A 22,437-nucleotide genomic window follows, 5' to 3' on the forward strand; every position below is an offset into this window, starting at 1 on the left:
ATTCTGCACTAGTGGAACTAAGCTACAGGCCTCTGCAGGTTGGAACGGTCACCAGCCGGGTGACTGAGCATGCTCTGCTGGAGTGTGGGTGGGTGGGTGGTCCTAGCCAGCCTTAACCAGTTCATTTGCACCAGGTGCAGTTGAGACTCCCAAGTGCCTGGGAAATAACCCAGCCATCTATCTTAGTGTTCAGGCTCCTGGCCTCTTGGGAAACATACAAATGTTAACCTTGCTCAGTGAGGCAGGTAAAGCAGATTTGACTAATCCTCATGTGCCATTTCAGCCCACTGCATCTTTGGGTCATTCCTCAACCTTTTATTTAAGTGTTAAAAATTTATCTTTTTTGACTGTACAACATAGCTATGGGAGCTTAGTTGCCTGAATAAGGATCAGACTCGTTTCTCCTGCAGTGGATGCGCATTTTCTTAACCACTCATCCACTGAGAAAGTCCCTTGTTCCTCAGTCTTGAGGAAGGAGTGGCAATGCCCACTCTGAATACTTTTTGCTGAAAAGGGGTGTGTAGACCTAACAAGGACTTGAGTAACGGAGCTGTTAGCACTCATTTGAAAATGCTCTTATTCCTGGTTTCGAGTTAACATTTTGACCTCAATAAGCAAACAGCACCTATGTGCCAGCTGTCAGCATTCACAGGCCACAGTTGTTAATCAGAAAGATACACCTTGGGGAGGGGAGGGTAAAGCACACAGAATGTAAGTGTGAGACATATTAATAAACTTCACACATCAAGTCAGGGGTCAGTGGCTTACTTTGACCTAAAGTGCCTCAGTTGTTAACCAGTTTAGCTGAAACACTTAGATATTAAATATGGAAGAGACATGGGCTGGGAAAATAAAGTATGATTGCTACAATATCCTGACCAAGTGGACTCTTAAAGGGGAAAGACATCCAAGGTTATTTGAGGACACAAGGAGAGGACCGAGTTTCAGCTTCCGGGGGGCTGGAAATTGGGTTCAGTAGTCCAACCGGACGTTAACATCTGAGGGCTCTATATCCTAAGTGTCAGTGAAGGTAGAGGTGGTGGGAAATTGCTGACAGGCATAACTAAGGGGTCAGCATGATCAAATATAGAAAAAGGTTTGGGGTAACATATCCAACAGAGAGAGTACCTGCTTTTGCCAGAGTCTGAGAAACCCTAATCATTGTTCTTCCAAGCCCGGGAGGTCAAAAGTACAAAAAGACGAAAGAACAGTCATTCTGGTGACCTAACAAGTTATTTAAGTAACTTACCTTCTGGAGAATTTTATTTAACCAAAGCCAGCCAGTTTCTTCCTCACAGCTTCTTTCTGGAAGGCAACTTAAGATCTGCTAGGGACTCACTTGCCCATTCAGAGAAGTCAGTGTCAGGAGTATGGAACCAGACAAGGTTTGAGTGACTCTGGGTGAGGTTTGTTTCCCTTCTGCAGCAGGGTCTCTCTTTCCCATTGTGTTCCTCAGAAGGTCCAGTCCAGCAAGGATGGCACTGATCTTCTAGATGTTTACCCTTCTAAGATTCCAGGGTAGAGATTCTTTGTCTCCTCTTAAGAGTTTCCTGGGGAACTTCTGCCTGCTAGTACAGGGGACACTGGATCAATCCCTGGTCTGGGAATATTCCACGTGCTGCAGAGCACATAGCTGCTTCGGGGAGGCGCTAGTCCAGGCACCAGTTAGATCCTTGGCACTTTCACTGACAAGGGCCCCGGTTCAATCCCAGGTTGGGGAATGAAGAACCCACAATCTATGTGACTTAAAAAAATCGTAGCTGCTTCACATGAATCTTCCCCATCTGACTGTCTAGAGACTAGAGACCAGCCTTTTCAAAATTTCTCCAGACACCTTAGTTATGAACATAGTCTCAAAGCTAGATATTTGAAACAGAGTAAGTGGCCCCCATATTGATCAGAAAGTCCAAAAAATTGATTTCTTACTGTCAGTCCTGCGAGGTTCTACATGCTGGGAATTGGCAGGAATTAGGGGAGCCCTTGGGGTTCTTGGTCCCTATCGTTCTCAGCTATCTCAGCCGTCTGGTGTGCCACTTGTTTTACCTTCTTCCAGAGTCTTCCTTAGGATGGCACAATCTATTCTGGGGTCCCTCCTGTTTGAAATATGCACAGTGGTGCGGGGGGTGTCTTTTTTTTTTTTTTGGTTGTGCTCTGTGGCATGTAGGATCTTGGTTCTCCGACCAAGAATCAAGCCCATACCCCCTGCAGTGGAAGTGTGGAGTCTTAACCACTGGATTGCCAGGGAAGTCCCAGAGGCCTCACTATTGATTGCCCCATTCATTTATGCAGAAGCTTGGGGCCTCCTACCTTTTGCCGAGTCCCTTGTAGGGTCTTCTCCTTGGTCCAGCTCTTCCTTCTGTGAAGACAGAGTGGCCTGTTTCATCCTCTTGTTCCCTTCTGAGCCTGCCCTGCCATTAGAAACTGCAGGCAATCTCAACAGGTTAAGACACAGGCATTCCAAGAGCACCCTCCATTTTTTGTGTATGGTGGAAGTGGGAGGGGGCACTCTCACCAATAAGTCTTACTAACCACCTTTAGATTCTCTGGGGCCTCAGCGTCTGTATCTGTATAATGCCTCTAAGCTTTGTTTGAAGACCCTTGCTAGAAATTCTGAAAGACCTTCTTTTGGGTTCTGTTTATCTCTTGTACTTTTAAAGTTTCTTCATTTGCACATCCCTCTTTGAATCAATCTCAAGTTTTGGCCTATCCCCAGCATTCACATCCCATTTAGCATCCGCTGTTGACATAGCCAGGCTCACAGCCTCCCACGCCAGCTTGCCAGGCCCACATTACTGCCTCCTCATGAGTTTTATCCAGCACCATTCTGCGATCTGAAATGAGAAGGGTATTGAATGAATTCTGAACATCTGCCCAGGTCGGATTTGGAGTTTTAAAAAAAAAAATTTTTTTTTTTAATGAAAAAAGAATTCTTCCATTCTCTTTGCTTAGTCTCTATAAGTTGGCATATTCTTCCAATTAAATTGAAGTTGAAAGCAAGACTGGACCCAGATCATTCCCATTGGCTGCCAGGTCTCAGCATTCACATCCCCAGTGGGGACTTGCCTTGTTGGATATTGCCCCACCTGAGTTTGCATAGCTCCCTGGCCCAGTCAAGTGACAGGTATGAGAAGGGCGAGATCACTCCTGTGAGACCGGAGGGCCCCAAGCCTGAGGCTGTGCTCAGACAGTGGAAAGAGCAGCCGCCTCGCGTAGGGTCGACAGCAAACCCCACCTTCCACTAGGATTAAGTAAAACAGGTTTCTCTGCCTTCCCTTCCTGTTGGACCATAACCTGACATCTTTGTACAGGTTTATTCTGATACAATCACTGTACCTAAGGTACTTCATCCCATTTTTCTTCTCATTTACAAAGTAAATCCAGTTGCAGAGGGATATTGTAAATGCAGGATCTATTTACAGGCCATTTTGCTCAGGAGTCTACAGGATATTGTGGTCATGCTGTGTTACCAAAAACTACTATCACTTTCTTTTCCATGGATTCATACCTGAAAGTCGCCCAATTTTGGAAAATGCAGCCTAGAGGGCTGCAAGGGAGAACTGAGTACTTCCCGTTTTGAAGGGGCTTTGCTTCCAGGTGGTCCCAGTAATGAAGTCTTCCTAAGGGTCTTTGCTGCCATTACCAAGCTCAATCCCCAAGTCTCAACTCTTTTTTATTATTTACTTATTTTTGGCTGGACTGGGTCTTCATTGGTGCACGCATGGGCTTTCTCTAGCTGCAGAGAGCGGGAACTACTGTATGTTGTTCACGGGCTTCTCATTGCGCTGACATCTCCAGTTGTGGGGCGCAGGCTCTGGGGTGCTCAGGCTTAATTGCTCCACTGCATGTGGGATCCTCCCAGGCCAGGGCTTGAACCTGTGTCCCCTGCATTGGCAGGCAGATTCTTTACCACTGAGCCATCAGGGAAGTCCCCCCAGCAGGCAATTCTGAACAACTGAAACAATCAGATGAAGATGGACAGAGAAGACCCAAACAAAGAAGATCAGCAACCAAAAACCCCTAGCCTCCAACGCAGGTAGAGGGTACCTCAGCAGCTGTGACCTTTTGTATTGTCTGCCAGAATCCTTCCTGGTAGACGGGCCCCCAGCCCATGACCTGGTCAGGATTATCGGATGGTTTAAGCACGGCTGGATTTCTCTGATGCTGTTACTCACCCACAAGACATCTTCCAAACCAGCTGCTGTGAAATGAAACATTGGTGGCATCTGGCAGGGGAGATTCAGGTGAGGTCCTGGAACAAGTGGACCAGGCAGGTGCTTGGACCCGTCCGCGGGCTCTCAGTACCAGCCAAGGGCCAACAAGCATAAAGTCCACCTGTATTTGCCCTCCTACCTGGCTCCACAAATGTGTTAGCCAGTCAGCTTTGTCCTGCCGCATCACACAGAGAGCCAAACACTGAGATGCCGAGTTTGGGGACAAAGAAAGGGTTTATTCCAGCCAAGAGAGGAGATGGGAAAACAGATCTTGAATCTGACTCCCGGAAAGGGAGGGGCTCAGTGTATGTATAGGATGACGAAGAGGCAGAGCTGGTGAGGGATGGGGAGAGGAGACTGGAAAGAGGGGCAGGAATCCTGCTATGCGCAGGCATAATGAAGCTACAAGGAGGTTGTGGGAGCCGGCACCCACTCACGCTGGCGGAGGTGGAGGGTGGGTGGTTCCATCCAGCCTTAACCAGCTTAGCTGAGGCTCCAAGGTCCTGGAAAATAACCCAGGCAGACACTGTTCAGGCTACCTGCTGCTTTAGAGGACACCCAAGTGTCCTTGAATAGTGGAGACAGGTGAAATAGATTTGATCAATCATCATCTACGGTTTCAAAACCATTGCTCCTGTGTCTGTAAAGAGCAAGGCCATCTTTGCTTAGGTCTATGGCCCAACTGAGTCAAGTTCCCATTTGGAAAACCAAGCAAAGTGGATAGAGTTAATGACACCCCTAATTGACTTCCGTCTGGACTCCTGAACCAAACACTGGCCAGAGGGCTGGGACCACACGGCGTACGTTAGGCTTAGATGTATCAGGTGCCTCCCAGGTTATTGCTGCTCACTTCCACCTGCAAACTGGCGTCACTGCCAGACCACATGGCTGCTCCATGGTGGCGGTAGGAGGTTGGCACTTATAGGGAGAAGCCCAGTATCCCCGATGATTCCTTTGCCTGCACACACACCTGCACCATACAACCCAGTAACCCTACTCCTAGATATCCAAGAAAATTGACAGCCTCCTTCCACACACAGACTTTATATTTGAATGTATATTTATATTCATAATGGCCGTAAACTGGAGACAGCCAACTAGAGAGATGATAAACAGATTCTGAAGTATCCCTACAAAGAAAGGAACTCCTCTATCAGTAAAGGTGGCAACCTGAACATGTCTTTAAAACCTTGTGCTGTTGCTAAAGAAGCTCACACACAGAGTACATAATGTACAGTACTGTTATGTGAAATCCCAGAACAAGCTAAACTTCAGTTTGCCTGGGGCTGGAGGTCAGGAAAGAGAGCACTGACCACAAACAGACATGAGGGAACTTCCTGGAGTGTTGGAACTACTCCATGTCTTGACTGGCAGTGGTTTGGGTGCCTATAGTCTTCAGAAGTTACCCTCTTTATTTTTTATTTTTGGCCACATCATAAGACCTGCAGGATCTTAGTTCCTTGACCAGGGATCAAGCCCATGCTCCCTGCAGTGGATTCTTAACCACTGGACCACCCAGGGTAGTCCCAGAAGGTACCCTTGAGATGAGGTTATTTTCTTCTTTGCAAATTATACCTCAATGAAGTTGACAAAATATACTTTTCCTGGGGATAATATGGACTCTTTTAGACAGTGTGTCTCACCAGGAAAGCTGGTAAAAACCTGACTTGGGAGTCGATACCCACCCTCTGCCCATCTCAGGATGAGTTGTGTGTGCTGCACACAGGTGACTTCCACAAGCGAGGTGGCCTCTGAGCTGTACCGCAGAGGCTGCTGTGACCTGCTGGGCCAGCCTGTGTCAGAGGCTGTTCTCCAAAGCTCCAAGAAACAAGTGGGTGCTGGTGGCAGCGTTACTAGTGTGGATTTCAAACAATAGCAGTTGGCAGTGCCTGGTGGGAAAAGAGCCTAGAAAAATTACTCAAGAGGAATTCCATGCAGACCAACCTGCTGTGTGACTCTCCCAGCTTCTGTTTAGTAGAAAGGGAAACACGCTCTGAAGGTGAGGTGAGGCTGAAACTTGGGAAAACGTATCTTGATGTAAGAGATAATTACAGGTTGTAAGAAAAGGCGTTCCAGTCACAGGAACCCTTTCTAAAACTAGTAGTTCTCAAGCCAGAATCACATCAGAATCTTTTTGACCTTTTAAATGTTTCAATTTCTCTTTTTATCGAAGTAGTACACAAATACGGGTTGTTTTAATTAATTTTTTTATTTCTTGGCTGCATGGTACAGCAAGAGGGATCTTAGTTCTCTAACCAGAGATCATACCTGAGTCCTCAAAGGGGAAGCTGGGAGTCTTAACTCCTGGACTTCCAGGGAAGTCCCAAACACAGTATTTTTTTTTTTTGAAGTGAATATGGTTTTATGTTAATAGTACTAAAGGATGTATATTTACAAAAAAGAACAAACATCAGTCCCCTTGTAATCTCACTCCTGTTCCTTAGACATTTAAGCTTTCTAACCTTAAATGTACAGCTTGATGAATTTTTACACATGTATCCACCTAACCTCACCCACATCAAGATCCAGACCATTCCAGCATCCTCAAATACTCACTGGCACCTTGTCCAGTTAATACTGCCTTGCCTCAAGGCAAGTATTCTCATGACATCTGTCACCATCAAATAGTTTTAAGGTGACCATCTGAAATGATTTTTGCCATTTCATCTAGTGAAGTAAAAGTCACTCAGTCCTTTCTGACTCTTTGTGACCCCATGGACTGTACAGTCCATGGAATTCTCCAGGCCAGAATATTGGAGTGGGTAGCCTTTCCCTTCTCCAGGGGATTTTCCCAACCCCAGAATCGATCCCAGGTCTCCTGCATTGCAGGCAGATTCTTTACCAGCTGAGCCACCAGGGAAGCCCATTTCTTCCAGTACTTTATCCATAATTCTAAACAACTGTACACTGCTATTCCTTGGTTTGCCAACTTTGGACAGTAACTAGGAGGTTCCTACTTTAGTAGATCAAACTTCACTTGTTTACTCTCCTTCCTTACCCACTGACGGAGAAGGCAATGGCACCCCACTCCAGTACTCTTGCCTGGAAAATCCCATGGACGGAGGAGCCTGGTGGGCTGCAGTCCATGGGGTCGAGTCCGAGCGACTTCACTTTCACTTTTCACTTTCATGCATTGGAGAAGGAAATGGCAACCCACTCCAGTGTTCTTGACTGGAGAATCCCAGGGACAGCGGAGCCTGGTGAGTTGCCGTCTATGGGGTTGCACAGAGTCGGACACAACTGACGCGACTTAGCAGCAGCAGCAGCAGCAGCTTACCCACTGAAGCTGAGAAATTCTCAGGTTTCTACACCGCAGCACCACACCACCCACCCTGGGTACCTGGGTCCTTTAAGCACCGCAGGTGATCCTAAGTGGCACTGAGCCCAGAGGGCTCCAAGCCGGTGATGACCCTGAAACTGACATGAAACCAGCCTGACAACGCCAGAATGTTTGCTGAGAAGGGCTCCGAAGAGAGTTAAACTAGGACACGTCAAGCTCTGGACTAATTTGTAGTTGGAAGGAAGTCATGAGAAATACCAGCGTGTTTCTAAGATTTTTATTGATCATCAGGTGTGTTCTCACGGCTCTTCACCCTTCTCCCAGGCAGCCACACACTCTGTACAGGTTCTTAGTTTAACTCGACCAGTAGAGCTTTCTCTGAGGAGTGTGGGCACCGGGCCTGCCTGCCTTTAGAGGAAGGCTGGTTTGCACCTGATAGGCACCATAAGCAGGGCAGGCAGTTTCTTTCCTTTGGAGAAGCCTCTCCAGCCCAGAAGGGCCTCCCAGGTGGTGCTAGTTTGCCCGCCAATGCAGGAGGTGCAAGAGACGTCGGTTCAATCCCTGGGTTGGGAAGATCCCCCCCGGAGGAGGAAATGGCACCCCTCAGTCCAGTATTCTTGCCCGAAGAATCCCATGGACAGAGGAGCCTGGTGGGCTATAGTCCACGGGGCCTCAAAGAGCCGGACTCAACTGAATGAGCCTGTGTGCGTGTGCGCACACACACTCTCTCTCTTCCCCCAACTTTGCTGCCATGCCTTTCAACCCGAAGACCCCTCACTGAACCACAACTGGGGAGCATCTCCAGGCCGTGTCCCGCTCCAGGGCTGCCTCTCGCCTCCCCACATTTCTGATTCCTTTTTCTCACTCAGACCCCAAGCTTTGCAGCAGCTTCACCAACCAAGAGGGGGTGCTCCCTGGGTTCCCCCTACCTGGATGGCTCTGTCCTCGCCACATCCTCTCAGCCTCTGGCATCATCTGGGTGGATGCCCCGCCAGCAACCCACCGATGCTGGTCTGCACAAAGAACCGTACTCTCTGCCTGCTCCCGGGGCAGGGATGGGACCTGCTTCCTCTCTCCTCTGGGGCGCCCCTTTCTCCTGCCCCATCCTCCCCACGCTGTGGGTGCGTGGGTGTGTCTGACCACCTGGAAAGGGTCTTTATAGCAATGACATCATTGCTGCCAAATCCCGGGCATGAAATAGGAGCCTCCTCTGTGGGTTCGAGGAGAACCGAGGCTGGGATCACCTGTGAGTTCTCTCTGTTCCTCTTGGAAAGGGCACATGCCTGTGAGGCGGCAGGTACGTGAGAATGGGGAATGGCTGGTTTAACGAGGGAGAAACAGGCTTAGAATGCTTTTTAAAAAAAAGCACAAGGTCACAGCAAATGCATTTCAGCAGCTGGAGATCCAGCGGGGGCCCAGCCTCGGGGCCACGGCGGCTCTCCTCTCCTGCGGACCCCACTGCCCCGGGACACACTCCCTGGTTCGCTGAGGCAGGACTGTTGAGCACCGAGCGGGGAGACCTGGGCACCCGGTCCAGGGAGGAGGCTGCCCCAGCTCTCAACCTGGCCTCCCCGGGGAGCCACAATCCCCCAGCAGACTCAGGGCGGGCAGAAACCTAAGTCACTTGGTGCCCTTGGCACAGACCCAGGGTCTGGGAGAGGCACAGTCCGAAGCCACCAGCTTGCCTCCCTCCAGGCGCCCGCACTCGAGATCCGGCTGGTCCTGGTCTTCCTCTGGGACCCTGGGGAAGGGTGAGAGGATGGAGAGGCCTTCAGGAGGATGGGCCCTCCTGGCCTGTGCGGCCGCTGCCTGTGTACTGCTGGGCTCGCCGCCCGGAGCCGGGGTCAGGGAAAGAGCCCTGGGGCAAGAGCCAGGAGGCCACACCTACTCCTGCCCCAGGTGTCAGCTGGGTGGCCCTGGGCAAACCACCAAACCTGAGAGGCACACCCCTTATCCAGAGAAGAGGGTGACAGTCCTTCTTGGGCAAATGCATGGGGGACCCAAAGGATGGCATGATGGGGACTAAGTGAAACTGAGATACCCATCCTAGGAGGGGGTGGAGGAGGGGCGGGGGGTGGGAGAGGACTCAACCTGGGGACAGGTGAAGGGGAAGGCTTCCGGGTCCTCTGGTGCTGCTGTGATGCCACGCTGGTCACACAGGGGGCCAGTACTAGCAAACGGGACAGAGGGGCCAGCCACAGTCACTCACATCTGGGGTGGCAGGGGGGTCCCGTCGATCCAGTGCCAGCCCTGGGGTCCTCGTCGGGCTCCCACCCAGGAGTACTTGGTGACCGGGTGTCTGCTCAGGAAATCCTGAGGGAGGAAAGCAGCGGGTCATCTTCTCGGGTCACTGGGACAGCTCACCCGGGCTCCATCCCCCTGTCCGATCCCCCCACCCCAGCTTCCACAAGTTCCCAGCTCCCCAAGCCAGAGACGTGACTCCTCCCCAAATGCCAGGAAGTGGGAAGCTGTACTGGACGCTTGCTGGTTGACAGGCACTGTGCTCAGGGCTGGGGACCAGAAATGGGGGCGATCCCCTCTCAGCCTTCAAGGGGAGAACGGATGTGATCCTCCATCCCCACAAGCAACGCACGATGGGTACTGAGCAGACAGAGAAACAAGGAAGCTCTGAGAAGATGGTGAAAGGCGTGGGGAAAGCTGGGAGCCTACAGAGAAATCCAGGTGACAGACAGCAAGCAGCCTCGCTGGGCGGGAGGCTGCAGAGGTGGTCAGGGAACAGATGGTCAACACCGCAGTTGCCAGCAAGAAGAATAAACTACATTACATTCACTCGGGAAGTATTGTAAAGACCGCTAAAGGGGACTTCCCTGGGGTGCAGTGGGTAAGAACCTTCCAATGCGGGGGGACGAGGGTTCGATCCCTGGTTTGAGGAACTAAGATATCACGTGCCAAGGAGCAACTAAGTCTTGAGAACCGCAACTACAGAGCCCTCATGCTCCAGAGCTTGTGTTCCACGATGAAGAGCCAGTGCAGCCAAAATCAGTAATAACAAACATGTTTTAAAGAAAGACCATTAACAATAAGGGTGAGTATGAAATCCATGGGACAACATGGGGAAAAGTTATAGTATGTGAGAGGTTAGAATCCATGAAAAAGCTGAATTAAAGTTGTGGCCTGATTCTAAGAATGAAAAACACTGTACACCCCTGGACACAGACACACGAGGAACAACAAAAACCAAAATAAGGATATGCAGAGAGCTGTTGGAGATGCTTTTTTCTTTTAAATATTTGTCCTCAATGTCATGTTTTTAGCAATGAATTAAAGCAAAAAAACCCGTGTTTAAAAATGTTGAGGGGGCAGAGTGGGAAAGAGGCTCAAGAGGGAGGGGATATTTGTATATTTATGGCTGAGTCACGCTGTAGTATGGCAGAAACCAACACAACATTGTAAAGCAGTTATCCTCCAACTTAAAAAAAAATCTTCAACTCAAAAAAAAGATGTTTCCATGTCCTAAGCCCTGGTGTAGGGAACTGGAATGTGGAGGGGTGGGGCAGCTGTCCATACCAGCCCAGTCTTTGCAGAACATACACTGTGCTATGTCACAAGAGCGGTATCATGGTGCCTATTGCTCAGATGGGTAATTCCACTTTGGGGAAGAAATCCAAGAACAGAAAGAGAAAATGAACGTTCTCAAAATTTCCTGCTGCTATTTATAAAGATAAAATGGAAACCACCCAAATGCTCAGCAGTCAGGAAATAACTAGGCAAATTATGGGATATCAACATGATGGAAAATTACAGTGCTCTTAAAGATGACAGGCACACCGAAGACGCAGTTAGGCAAGAAAATGTAAATATGAAGTCATGCCAAGTGGGAAAAAGCAGACCATGCCAGCAAGCCCATGGCGCTCACCATGCTGAGCAGCACACACGTTAGTGATGACAGGAAGTGGCCTGGCACACATCTGACATAGGCTTAGTTCCTCTCTACCAGTGTTCAGGATGACAGAGACAAAAGTTCTATGTTTGACCCTGGGGATTAGGAAGCAAGCATGGGGACTTCCCTGGCGGTCCTATGGTTAAGACTCTGCACTTTCACTGCAGAGGGCACAGGTTCAAGCCCTGGTAGGGGAACTAAGATCCAACAGGCTGTGCAGCATGACCAAAAAAATAAAACCCACGGAAAGGAAGCACAGAATGATGCTTGCCCCCTTGATGACACTATTTGTCCTTCAGGTCTCAGTTTAAAGGTGACTTTCTGTACGGACACTGCACTGAACCCCTCCCCTGGATCACTACAACCTTCATAGTTTGGAGTGTGGTGTGAGACACTGAACTCATCAGTTTTCTGTATCAGTGAACTTGGTGAGGACTGGGGGCCTGCCCTATTGATCATTGACAGTGAGAGCCCAGCACACAGCAGACCAGCCCAATAAAATGCAACCCCCCAACCCCCATGTCCCTGCCAATAACCAGCAAGGGCCACAGATAACATGCAAGCTGTGAGGCCAGCCCTGCACCCAGAGGTGTTGGTGCAGACCCATCCCCCACCCACCCCTTTCAGGAACATCAGCTGGTCAACAGCTGGGAGAGGAACCTAAAAGAACTTCCAGACTGAGGGGTGACAACCTCACCCCTTCTGAAACCCCAAAGACCAGAAGACCAGACTGTACAAGGCACACACAGCCATTACTAGACTGGACTCCACTGGCTGGGGCCCAGGGGCAGGGCTGGGTGGGAGCTTTGGAGGGGATGAGAATGAACCTGGGCTGGCTTTGAGCTGTGAGTCAGAGGGCAGGGCACCCTAAGCATCTCACAACTGTGGCTGCAGCAGACGGGCTCCTGCTGCCCAGCCCCAACCTCCTGGGAACAGTCACTGCCTAATCACCAGATCTTGGAGCTTCTTCCAGTGCTGAGAAGGCGGCTATCACTGCAGAGGAGCGCTATGGGGCCTGGCCACCCCTTACTCAAATTCTGGTTCTGTGACTTGCAAGCTACTTGACCTTAGGCAAGTTCCCTGACTTTTCAGAGCTTCAGTGTGATCCTCTGTAAAGTGGGAAGATGTTTGCAATGAGGCCTGAGATCATGTCCACAAAGCCAAGGGCGTGTAGTATACACTCATTAAATGAAGAATCTCCAGTCTGCTGGGTGGTGTGTAAATCTTCCTGTCGGATCCCAACATACATGACCTCATCTGATGCTTGGCGTTGCCAAGGTGATCCTACCCTTCCCTGTCTTAGCTCCAGGCCATCTGGCTCTCTCCCTGGGCCTTCCCCACCCAGCTCCACCCATTCCATTCCTTGCAGCTCAGACTCCACTAACCTGTTCCCATTGTTAGCGAAAATTGTGGTGTGAGAAAAGCACTGTTTAGAGATAAAAGTCAGAGAAGGCAATGGCACCCCACTCCAGTACTCTTGCCTGGAAAATCCCATGGACAGAGGAGCCTGGTAGGCTGCAGTCCATGGGGTTGCAAAGAGTCGGACACGACTGAGCGACTTCACGTTCATGCACTGGAGAAGGAAATGGCAACCCACTCCAGTGTTCTTGCCTGGAGAATCCCAGGGACAGTGAAGCCTGGTGGGCTGCTATCTATGGGGTCACACAGAGTCAGACATGACTGAAGCGACTTAGCAGCAGCAGCAGAGAGAAAAGTAAATTCTAAAAATCTGGGGGGCTTCCCTGGTGGCTCAGATGGTAAAGAATCAGCCTGCCATTCAGGAGACCTGGGTTCGGTTCCTGGGTCAGGAAGACCTCCTGGAGGAGGGTATGGCAACCCACTCCAGTATTCTTGCCTGGAGAATCCCCATGGACAGAGGAGCCTGGCGGGCTACAGTTCACGGGGTCACAAAGAGTCGGGCATGACTGAGCAACTGAACTGAACTGAACTGAAATTCCTCACCCCTGGGAACCCAGCTGATCTTAAACCAGTGGCTAGTGAATCTAATGATTGATGGCACATGTGTGCAAGCTAAGTTGCCTCAGTCGTGTCTCTCTGCAACCTGTGGACTGTAGCCCGCCAGGCTCCCCTGTCCATGGGGTTCTCCAAGCAAGAATACTGGAGTGGGTTGCCATGCCCTCCTCCAGGGGATCTTCCTGACCCAGGGATCAAACCTGTGCATCTTGTGTCTCCTGCATTGGCAGGCGGGTTCTTTACCATTAGTGCCACCTGTGAAGCACTGAAATGTTCTCCTTTCCTCTTAACCTCTTGAGGAAGAGGAGCTGTGGCTATGTCGGGCTCTGTGTACTACTGGCACTTTGGCGTGTCCCAGGGGTCCATGCCTCCCAACTAGTGAGCCCAGCCTTTGCCAGCCAGCCCAGCCCCTCTACCAGCCGCTGGCCTGTCCTCAGCTGCTCTTTTCCACCCCTGTCTCGGTGCCTCCTGCAGCTTCTGGCCCTTGTCCAGAACTCAGGAGAATTCTAGAACTCCACAACCATCATACTGAGGATTTTAACTGCTTGAGACCCAAGTCTTCACGTTGGTCTTTTTGCAAAGGGCATTTTGGAAGTTCCTTTTTGAAAAAAGCTTATCGAAACTTTGTGATATATTTTCTGATTATATATACTTGTGTCACAAATGATTGATCCTATGTGCTAAGTTTTAAAAGAATTTAAGATCCATTTGCAATTGGGGTAGTTCAGCCTATCTCCCCTCTTGGAGGACCCCAGTCACAGGAAGGCCGTTTGTTCAGGTGACATCCAAAGTCATTGTGGACCAAACCTGTCTGATGTGAGGCTGGAGGGCAGGGACCTTTTGCTTCACCAGTTTTCTGATGACACTTGCTGCTCTGAGTGGGTCTCAAGAGATGGGCTGCTAAGTCCTTGCCCAGTTCACCCTCCACCCCCCATCAGCTCCAGGCACTCTCTAGGGACCCACCAAGTTCCCACTGGCCTTCACTTTGCAGACCCAGCTGGGCTGGGTCCGGCAGAAATCATTATATTCTGATCTCTTGGGCTACCATTCCTCTACCATTTCCCCCTACTTCTAGAGCATACTATTTGTGGAACACCTAGAACATTCCAAAAAGCTGGAAAGAAGAAAAATAATCACTTGTGGCTCCAGTGATAAAAATTAGTATACTTTCTTTCAGTACTTTTCATGCCCCTCCCCTGCCCACCTCCCCTCTTCTCACCTGGGTGTGTCTCAGCAGGGGGAGGGTAGCGTGGTGGGCTGAGCAGAAAGCCTGGCTGGTCTCCCAGGCCTCGGCTTCGGCAGCGAGGTAGTAGCACTGCCCCTCGGACCACATCCAGCCCTGGGGGCATGGTCGGCATCTGATCCCTGCAGCACGGAGACCGGAGGTGAGCACAGAGTAAACTGTACAGAGCTCAGGGTTGGTATGGAGGTTCAAATATCAGGAGGCAGGTGCAGAGACATGGAGCTGGCGAGCCTGGAAGGGGAGAGGGAAACGAGCACGGGGCGGGGGCGGGGGGGGCGGGGCGAGCACGGGGGCGGGATGAGCACGGTGGGGCGGGATGAGCACGGTGGGGCGGAGCGCGGGGCAGGTCCCTGGAAGGCTTAGGCACAAGCTGCATCCACCGGGAAGGGGTTCTAATTCCTTACCTTTGCTCACTAAGCCCCCTATCTTTGTGCATCTGCCCAGGGGGGTGTCTTTTTCTTCTTCTTCTTTTTTTTTCTCAAAAGATTTTTTGGATTTGGACCATTTTTAAAAGTCTTTATTGTATCTGTTACAATATTATTTCCGTTTCATGTTTGGGGTTTTTGGCCGCGGGGCACGTAGGAGCTTAGCTGCCCAATCAGAGACTGAACCTGTACTCCTTGCGTTGGAAGGCGAAGTCCTAACCACTGGATTGCCAGGGAAGTCCCTGGGATGTCTTTTACTAACTTCACAAAGAAGCTGGAAGGGCTAGACACCCTGCCGGTGGAGCAGGGGAGGAAAGGGGATTGGGGAGGGGGAGGAGAGAGGTGAGGGTGGGGAAGAAGTTCCACACCTGTTTTCGAGGCCAGGGCCACAACGGCCATCGCCAACACCACCAGGAGCACGGCCATGACTGCCAGGGCCCAGCGCAGGGACCTCATGTACATGGGCAGCCCTGGGAGGGGGGGTGGGGGACACCAGGAGACACAGGTTAGGATATTATCGCAACTCAGGACCATGCTGAATCCTACAAGAGCATCACACCCACCTCAGCACCCACCCCTTGGCCCATAACACCAGGATAAACCATTCAATTTAGGTCCAAACTCCATATTTGGGAGAAAACTGCTAGAAGATATTCCACTTCTTAAGTAACTAGGAGACAAGAGATTCTCTTCAAGTGGGAGAGTTAAGTGGCTAACAACCATTAACGGGGCACCTGATGTGCACGAGAGGCAAGGCACCAACAGCACAAGGAGGGGGCAAGGTCCCTGCGCTCAGGTTGCTAATGGGACAGGCAAAGATGCCAGGAGATAAAATTCCACAGGAGAGAGGGCCCAGGGCTAGATTCAAAGTTCAACAGACCCTCCAATTCAAGTTGAAGTCCTGACTCCATGGGACCCTCAAGTGTTCTTGGAGTTTTCCCATTTTAATGTTGGAGTCACACCTGCCTCTGCTCCCTCGCTCCAGGTCACTGGAGACCACTGATGAAGCATCAGGCAAAGAGTGCTTAGCAGGCTGCAGAGCACTAGACAAATGTGAGCAGTCAGCCGCTCAGGGACCAGGAGACCAGATGGCTGGAAAGAGGCTGCAGAGGGGAAAGGAAGACAGGGGACACTCCAGGAAGGAGGAAGGACTCAGAACATGTTCAGAGGTCACCTTCTACCCCATAGACAGACTAACTGGGGAGGCCAGAGGGGAACACCTGGAGAACAAAACAGAGTCAAGGCTTGCTCACAGACATCGATAGTTGTAAGCAGCTTTCCACCTAGACAGGCACGCGCATCTGAAGTCACTGAGCACTCAGGATGGGACCTCGGCCACAACTCAGGTGTGAAATCAATCAGAGCAAAAACATCTTGCTGCAGGGGGCCCCGGACCTACCCAGACCTTGGGGATGTGGGTCAGGAATGCCGCATAATTGGTGTGAGAGTCTTAAGAAATCAGTCATATTTCCCAAAATCTAGAACAGCAGAAGTAAGTCTGTGGCAAATATTTCATTATTTTGAAAAAACCAATTCCATTAAAAAAAGAAAAACTACATACACTGTATATACCCACCGTCTGATTCCCTTTTTGTATCTGGTATTGACATCTCTGATGTCACACCCTGTGCTGCTTTTCTTCCCGGCCCATCCACTGTCATCCAGCCTCTATATTTTGACTACCTTTCCCAACCCACAACTGAAACACCACAGGCTTCCTCCTGTAGTCAAATCCCACAGCTGGGGTAAAGCCGGTTTGGGAGGACTCAGAGTTTATTCACCTGGGGCAGCCGAGGGACATCATAAAAACTAAAATACACACTTTCAAATACAAAACTTGCCAGAGGACTCAGAGGGCTCCTGCCACTGAGGCCGGTGGCCTCTGTCCCTCTGGCTGAGCTCAAGCATGCTTAGACACCACTCTCTAGGCTCCACTTCCTCCAGACACTCAGAACATTCTTCCTCTGAATGTCCCTCACCTCCCCCCACCATGCCATCGCAGACTGCCAGGCCCTTTTGTTTTCTCCAGAGTAAGGACAGCCGGAGGGCAGGGGCAGGGCTCTGGTTCCTCCCTGATGTGATGGTTGTCTAACCAGCGGGTTCCAGCTGTGGCTCTCCTGCCCCGACAGGGCTGGGGAGGAAGCGTTCTTGGCACGTGCTCACACTCTGCAGTTAGTGCCATCCGTTGAGTATAGATTCACAGAGCCCTGCCAGGTATTGGAGATTTGGTGAGATGTAGGCTGTCACCAGCCATGCCCCGCGGGACTCGGGAATCCTGAGGATACTCACAAGAGGGATGCTGAGCTGGGCAGCACAAGGGCCCATGGAGCACAGAATAGAGACACCTATCAGCCTTGGGACCAGATGAGGTCACTCTAAACCAACACCTAAGGGGACATATTCTCCATCCGAGGATCCAGCTGTCCCCCCAGTTTTAGGCTGTCTGCAAAAATCGACTTCTCTTCTGGGGTGCATGCTGCCATTGAGAACATTCCCTGAGTCTTTTTTTTTTTTTTTTAATATTTATTAGTTTGTGCCAGGTCTTAGTTGCAGCATGTGGGATCTAGTTCCTTGACCAGGGATTGAATCCAGGCTCCCTGCATTGGAGCTCGGAGTCTTAGCCACTGGACCACCAGGCAAGCCCCTCCCTGAGTCTTCGATTTTTCAGTTTACATGGGGCCACCTTTGGGACAGTTGCCCCCCAGAGCAGTGAAGAGACAAAGCAGTGATGTCCCCTAACTCTCTCCACAGTGGCCTTTGCCCTCTCCGGTTCACAAGGAGTAGACATGAAACAGCTGGGTGGCAGCATTACTGTGCTGGGGGCCTGGGCAAGTCCCCCAGCCTGTGCCCTCCAGTGCCCTGTTGTTGAGGTAGGTCACTAGCTTGATCCCTTGTGGTAAAGGCCACAGCAGGCAGAAACCACACGCAGAGTTGCTCATCCAGGCAGCCTCCCTCAGACCAAGCCTCAGCCAGGTGCTGGGGACCTTAAAGTTCTCTGATCCCACACTTCCCAGAGAGCAAGCCCAAAGCACCAGTGTCTATGTGCACTCTGCAGTATTTTCTGTCAGCTGTCTTCCCCCTATACCCTCAAAATTCATCCTCATGCCCCCAGGTTCCTTGCCTCATGCCCAGAGCTCTGTTCCCACGTGGCTGCTGCTGCTAAGTCGCTTCAGTCGTGTCCGACTCTGTGCGACCCCATAGACGGCAGCCCACCAGGCTCCCCCGTCCCTGGGATTCTCCAGGCAAGAACACTGGAGTGGGTTGCCATTTCCTTCTCCACGTGGCAGCACTCCCTAAGTCTGCCTCTCCCCGGGACACTGCTGACCACATCTTCCTCAAACCTTCTCCTTTTGCAGCTTCTTTGTATCCTGATCCTCTTCCTACCACCTATACTTTTCTTTCCCCGTCTGTGACTGGCTCCTTTTCCTCTTGTTCTTTGGTGATGCATGGCATACAGGATCTTAGTTCCCAGATCAAGGATTGAACCTGAGACCCCTGTAGTCAGGGCTTGGAGTCTTAACCCACTTAACAGGGACGTCTGACTCTTCTTCCTTTAAATGACATCACTGCCTGGAATTCCCAAACGCACCTGCTTATTTCTTCCCCACCTCTTTCCCCATTCTCCACTCTGGAAGGATAACCCAGTGAATCCATCACTCTGCTACTCAGATCAGCAACTTGGGAGGTATCCCCACTCCTCCTGTTCGCGCATCTTCATGGGCACAGTGGCCTCGCTCACTAATCCTACCTCTTGCACCCTCCCTCCTACCCCTGCCACAGATCAGGCCTTCATCGTCTCTGGTTGAACAACTGCTATCACCTCCTAAGGTCTGCCTTCCTTCAACCTCATGCCTGTCCCAACCTTCCTCCACAGTGCTGTCAGAGCTCATTTTCTAGTCATTTCCTTATTACCCCACCCTTCAGACAGTAAAGAATCTGCCTGCAACACAGAAGACCCTGGTTCAATCCCTGGGTCAGGAAGATCCTCTGGAGGAGGAAATGGCAACCCACTCCAGTATTCTTGCCTGGAAAATTCCATGGACAGAGGAGCCTGGCGGGCTACAGTTCATGGGGTTACAACAAGTCAGACACAGTTGAGCACACAGCATGGCAGCAAAGACGTCCACGACTTAACCCCTGGAACCTGGGAATATGTTAGGTTACAAGTACATGGGGATTAAGGTTTCTTATCTGCTGACCTTGAGATGGATTTCTGGGTGGGTCCAATGTAATCACAAGGGTCCTTATAAATGGAAGAGGAGGACAGAAGGACAGGAGAGTCAAAGATGGCAGTGGGAGGCTTCAAGCAGACATTGTCTGGTTTTGAATATACAGAGGACTACGAGCTAAGGAACTCGATCACCCTTAGAAACCAGAAAAGGCAAGGAAACAACCATCTCCTGAAGCCCTCAGAATGGATCACGGGGGTTGATAACTGGACTTTAGACCCCCGAGCCTACATCAGATTTCAGACTTACAGAACTGCAAGATAATAAAATAGTGCCATTTTAAGCCTCTAAGTTTCTGCCAGTTTGTTACAGCAGCACCAGAAATCGACTACACTTCTCATGCATAAAGTGTGCTCCCACCCAACTCTGCACAAGTTCCTGAGTGATCGGAGTCCTTGACCTCTACCATGTCCAAGAACAACCTCCCCACCTCCGGCATAGAGCCCCTCGGGATTCGCAGCCTGTCCAGCTGACCCTCCTTCCTCTCGGCTGGCCAAGCTTTTAGCAATGTGTCTGTATCTAGCTCCACGGGGTCTCTGTTCTGTTAGCTTTCTACCTAGGAGTCTACCACCCGCAACTCCTTAAGCTTCTTAGTTGAAGGAAGCTTTCCCATGCCCTCAAGTTCACCAACCACTCCCTTCTACTTCCGTGTCCAGGATTTTTATATTTAGAATCTTTCTTTTTCCCTGCAAACCCCCACGCCGCGAGGCACGCCCCCCACCGCCCCGCCCAGTCTGGCCTGTTGTCCCCCCGCAGTAGCTGCTGAATGGATGACTGTTAGGGGCCAAGTGATCCCTGATAGATGGGAGGGAAAGAGGAACCCTGGGCCTAGAGAGGTCGGCCAGCCAGAGCCAGGAGTAGGTAGTTCTATCCGGTCGCCACCGCCGTCACGTGATCCTGAAAGCCTTCCTCGCGCCGGGCATTCCTTCCACCCCTACTTCTCAAAGATGCTGCGCAGACTAAGACGGAACGCGAAAGTTCTTGGAGGGTCAGGGAGGGAGAAGAGTGGTTTTACTTTTTTACTACCAACAATTTGAATGATAATTACGTATACCTTAAAGTTATTGGCTCTAAGCCAGAGGGACCGAGTGGGGGTTCCTCCACTCCAGTGGCTCAACCCCCACCGGGCAGCGCTGCTCCCGGCGCCCGCGCGCTTACCTACGCGCTTTATGATCCGGGACATCTTCTTGTCGCCGTCCAGCTCGGCGTGGGGCAGGAGCACGGCATCCTCCCGGCAGCGGCAGCGGCACATAGGGGAGCCCGGGGACTCTGCGCGCCCCTCCGCCTGTCTGGCGCAGCCCCCGGCGTCGAGGCCGCGCTCAGTCCCGGCGGCGGCCGGCGGCGTGCCGCGGCCCCACGTGCCTGCCGGGGACGGGGTCCGCCGCAGGAGCTTCTGCGCGGGGGAGGCGTGGCGGGAGAAGCCCGGGGACTCGGGCACCGGGACGGTGAGGAAGCGTGTGGAGGGCGCCGGCGAGGGCGCGCGGCTGCCGCCGGCCGTGCCCACCGACTTCACGCGCACGTCCACCTGTAGTTCCACCGGAGTCCAGGCTCCCGGAGCTGGTTCACCCGGCGCGGCCTTGGGTATCAGCTCGGTCTCAGGCGTCTCGCCGTCCCGGGGCTGCTCGACCGCGACGGGGTCCGGAGACGGCGGCTCCGGGCCGGTCGACGCCTGGCGGCGGAAGGCGCCATAGCCCAGACTGGGTGGCAGTAATCGCAGGGGCGCGGGGCGAGGCGAGGGCAGCATCTTCCCGCCCGACAGGTCCTGGCCCGCGCCCGCCGCCTCTTTGGCGGGGGCCAGACTCAAGCTGTTCTCGGGACTCTCAGGGCGCCTTTCCTCCGCGGGGTCCTGCGGCTGCTCCAGCTCCGGGACCTGGCTTTCCAAGGACTCCATTTCGAACTCGGCCCCGGCTCGGTCTTCCCTCGACGCCCCCCGCGCCGCCCGGGCCCCCTCCATCCTGTGCGCAGAGGAGCGGAGAGATGCCGAGCGGGACGCACCTGGGCCCAGGTAGGGGGTTAGCTTCTCCTCCCGGGTTGGGATTGGCCCAGAGGAGTCGCTTGTCAAGCCACACCCCTCCCTGTCGCCACACCCACTCCCTCCTCCCAAACCAGAGCCCCGCTGGGATTGGCTATGGCCCGGGTTCTGTTGGCCACGCCCCTTCAGGCTCCCTTCTGACTGAGGTTTCACTCAGAAAGACAGAGCTGGGAACAGACTCATAAGGGGAATCCCAGAGCTCAGACTCTTTTCTCTCTCTTGTCTCTGGCCCCAACCATTTCTCCCTCTAGCGTTCTGGACTGTGCTGCTTTTTGAGAGTTATAGCTTGGGCGGAGAGCGGTTGGCCAAGCCTGTAGAAATCCTGGGACCTCAGTAAAATCAGCGGGTCCAAAGGAAATGGGCCTGCTTGTGGAAAGGAGCAGAGCTGAGTATCTGGACAGCGTAGTGGGGGAAGGAGCGGGACACTGAGAGGCCGCCCCAAGGCAGAAGTCGCAGGGACACCTACTCTGGAGGCCCGACTCCCACGCTGCGAACTCAATAAAGACTGAGAGATTAATAAGCTTGAAAATGTGTATTTTCACCGGGACCAGTAATCTAAATACCGTTAAAAAAAATATAGATTCCTGGCGGATTCCACCTAGACCTACTGAATCTCATAAGGGGATAAAGAGGCCAATTTTCAACAAGCGCCCCAGGACTTCCCAGGTGGTGCTAGTGGTAAAGAACTTGTCTGTCAATGCAGGAGACATAAGAGACTCTGGTTTGATCCCTGGGTCGGGAAGATCCCCTGGAATTGCTGCTAAGGCGCTTCAGTCGTGTCCGACTCTGTGCGACCCCACAGACGGCAGCCCACCAGGCTCCCCCGTCCCTGGGATTCTCCAGGCAAGAGCACTGGCGTGGGTTGCCATTTCCTTCTCCAATGCATGAAAGTGAAAAGTGAAAGTGAAGTCGCTCAGTCATGTCCGACTCTTAGCGACCCCATGGGCTGCAGCCTACCAGACTTCTTCCTCCATGGGATTTTCCAGGCGAGAGTATTGGAGTGGGGCGCCATTGCCTTCTCCGCAAATTATGCTAAGAAATTTAAATAAAAATTTTTGAAGAGGAAAAAACCTTATATTCTACAAGTCCCTTGCCACAATTATCTAAGCTTTTCAGTAATGCAACAGCAGTTTCGTTTTAAT

The 22,437-nt window shown here is 51.8% G+C and overlaps 1 protein-coding gene across 1 annotated transcript; it reads right to left on the reverse strand.

The window, feature by feature from the left end:
* Nucleotides 1-8,092: 8,092 nt before the first annotated feature.
* Nucleotides 8,093-21,557, reverse strand: KLRG2 (killer cell lectin like receptor G2). Its single transcript, XM_040259972.1, has 5 exons — nt 20,422-21,557; nt 15,403-15,504; nt 14,586-14,731; nt 9,701-9,804; nt 8,093-9,232 (listed from the first exon to the last, which is right to left on the reverse strand). Exons 1-5 carry the CDS (start codon nt 21,215-21,217, stop codon nt 9,112-9,114), a joined length of 1,269 nt encoding a protein of 422 aa, XP_040115906.1. The 5' UTR covers nt 21,218-21,557; the 3' UTR covers nt 8,093-9,111.
* Between the last annotated feature and the right edge of the window lie 880 nt (nt 21,558-22,437).

This window comes from Oryx dammah, unplaced genomic scaffold (assembly GCF_014754425.2).
Source record: "Oryx dammah isolate SB20612 unplaced genomic scaffold, SCBI_Odam_1.1 HiC_scaffold_18, whole genome shotgun sequence".
NCBI classification, from domain to species: Eukaryota; Metazoa; Chordata; class Mammalia; order Artiodactyla; family Bovidae; genus Oryx; species Oryx dammah.

Coding starts and splice junctions, on each gene's coding strand:
- KLRG2 (XM_040259972.1), bottom strand. CDS start 21,217: ATGGAGGGGGCCCGGGCGGCGCGGGGGGCGTCGAGGGAAGACCGAGCC. Junction 9,805..14,585: donor CCCTGCTGAGACACACCCAG/GTGAGAAGAGGG, acceptor TTCCTCCCTCAG/GATTTCCTGAGCAGACACCC. Junction 9,233..9,700: donor ACCCCCCTGCCACCCCAGAT/GTGAGTGACTGT, acceptor ACCCTTCCCCAG/GGTCCCAGAGGAAGACCAGG.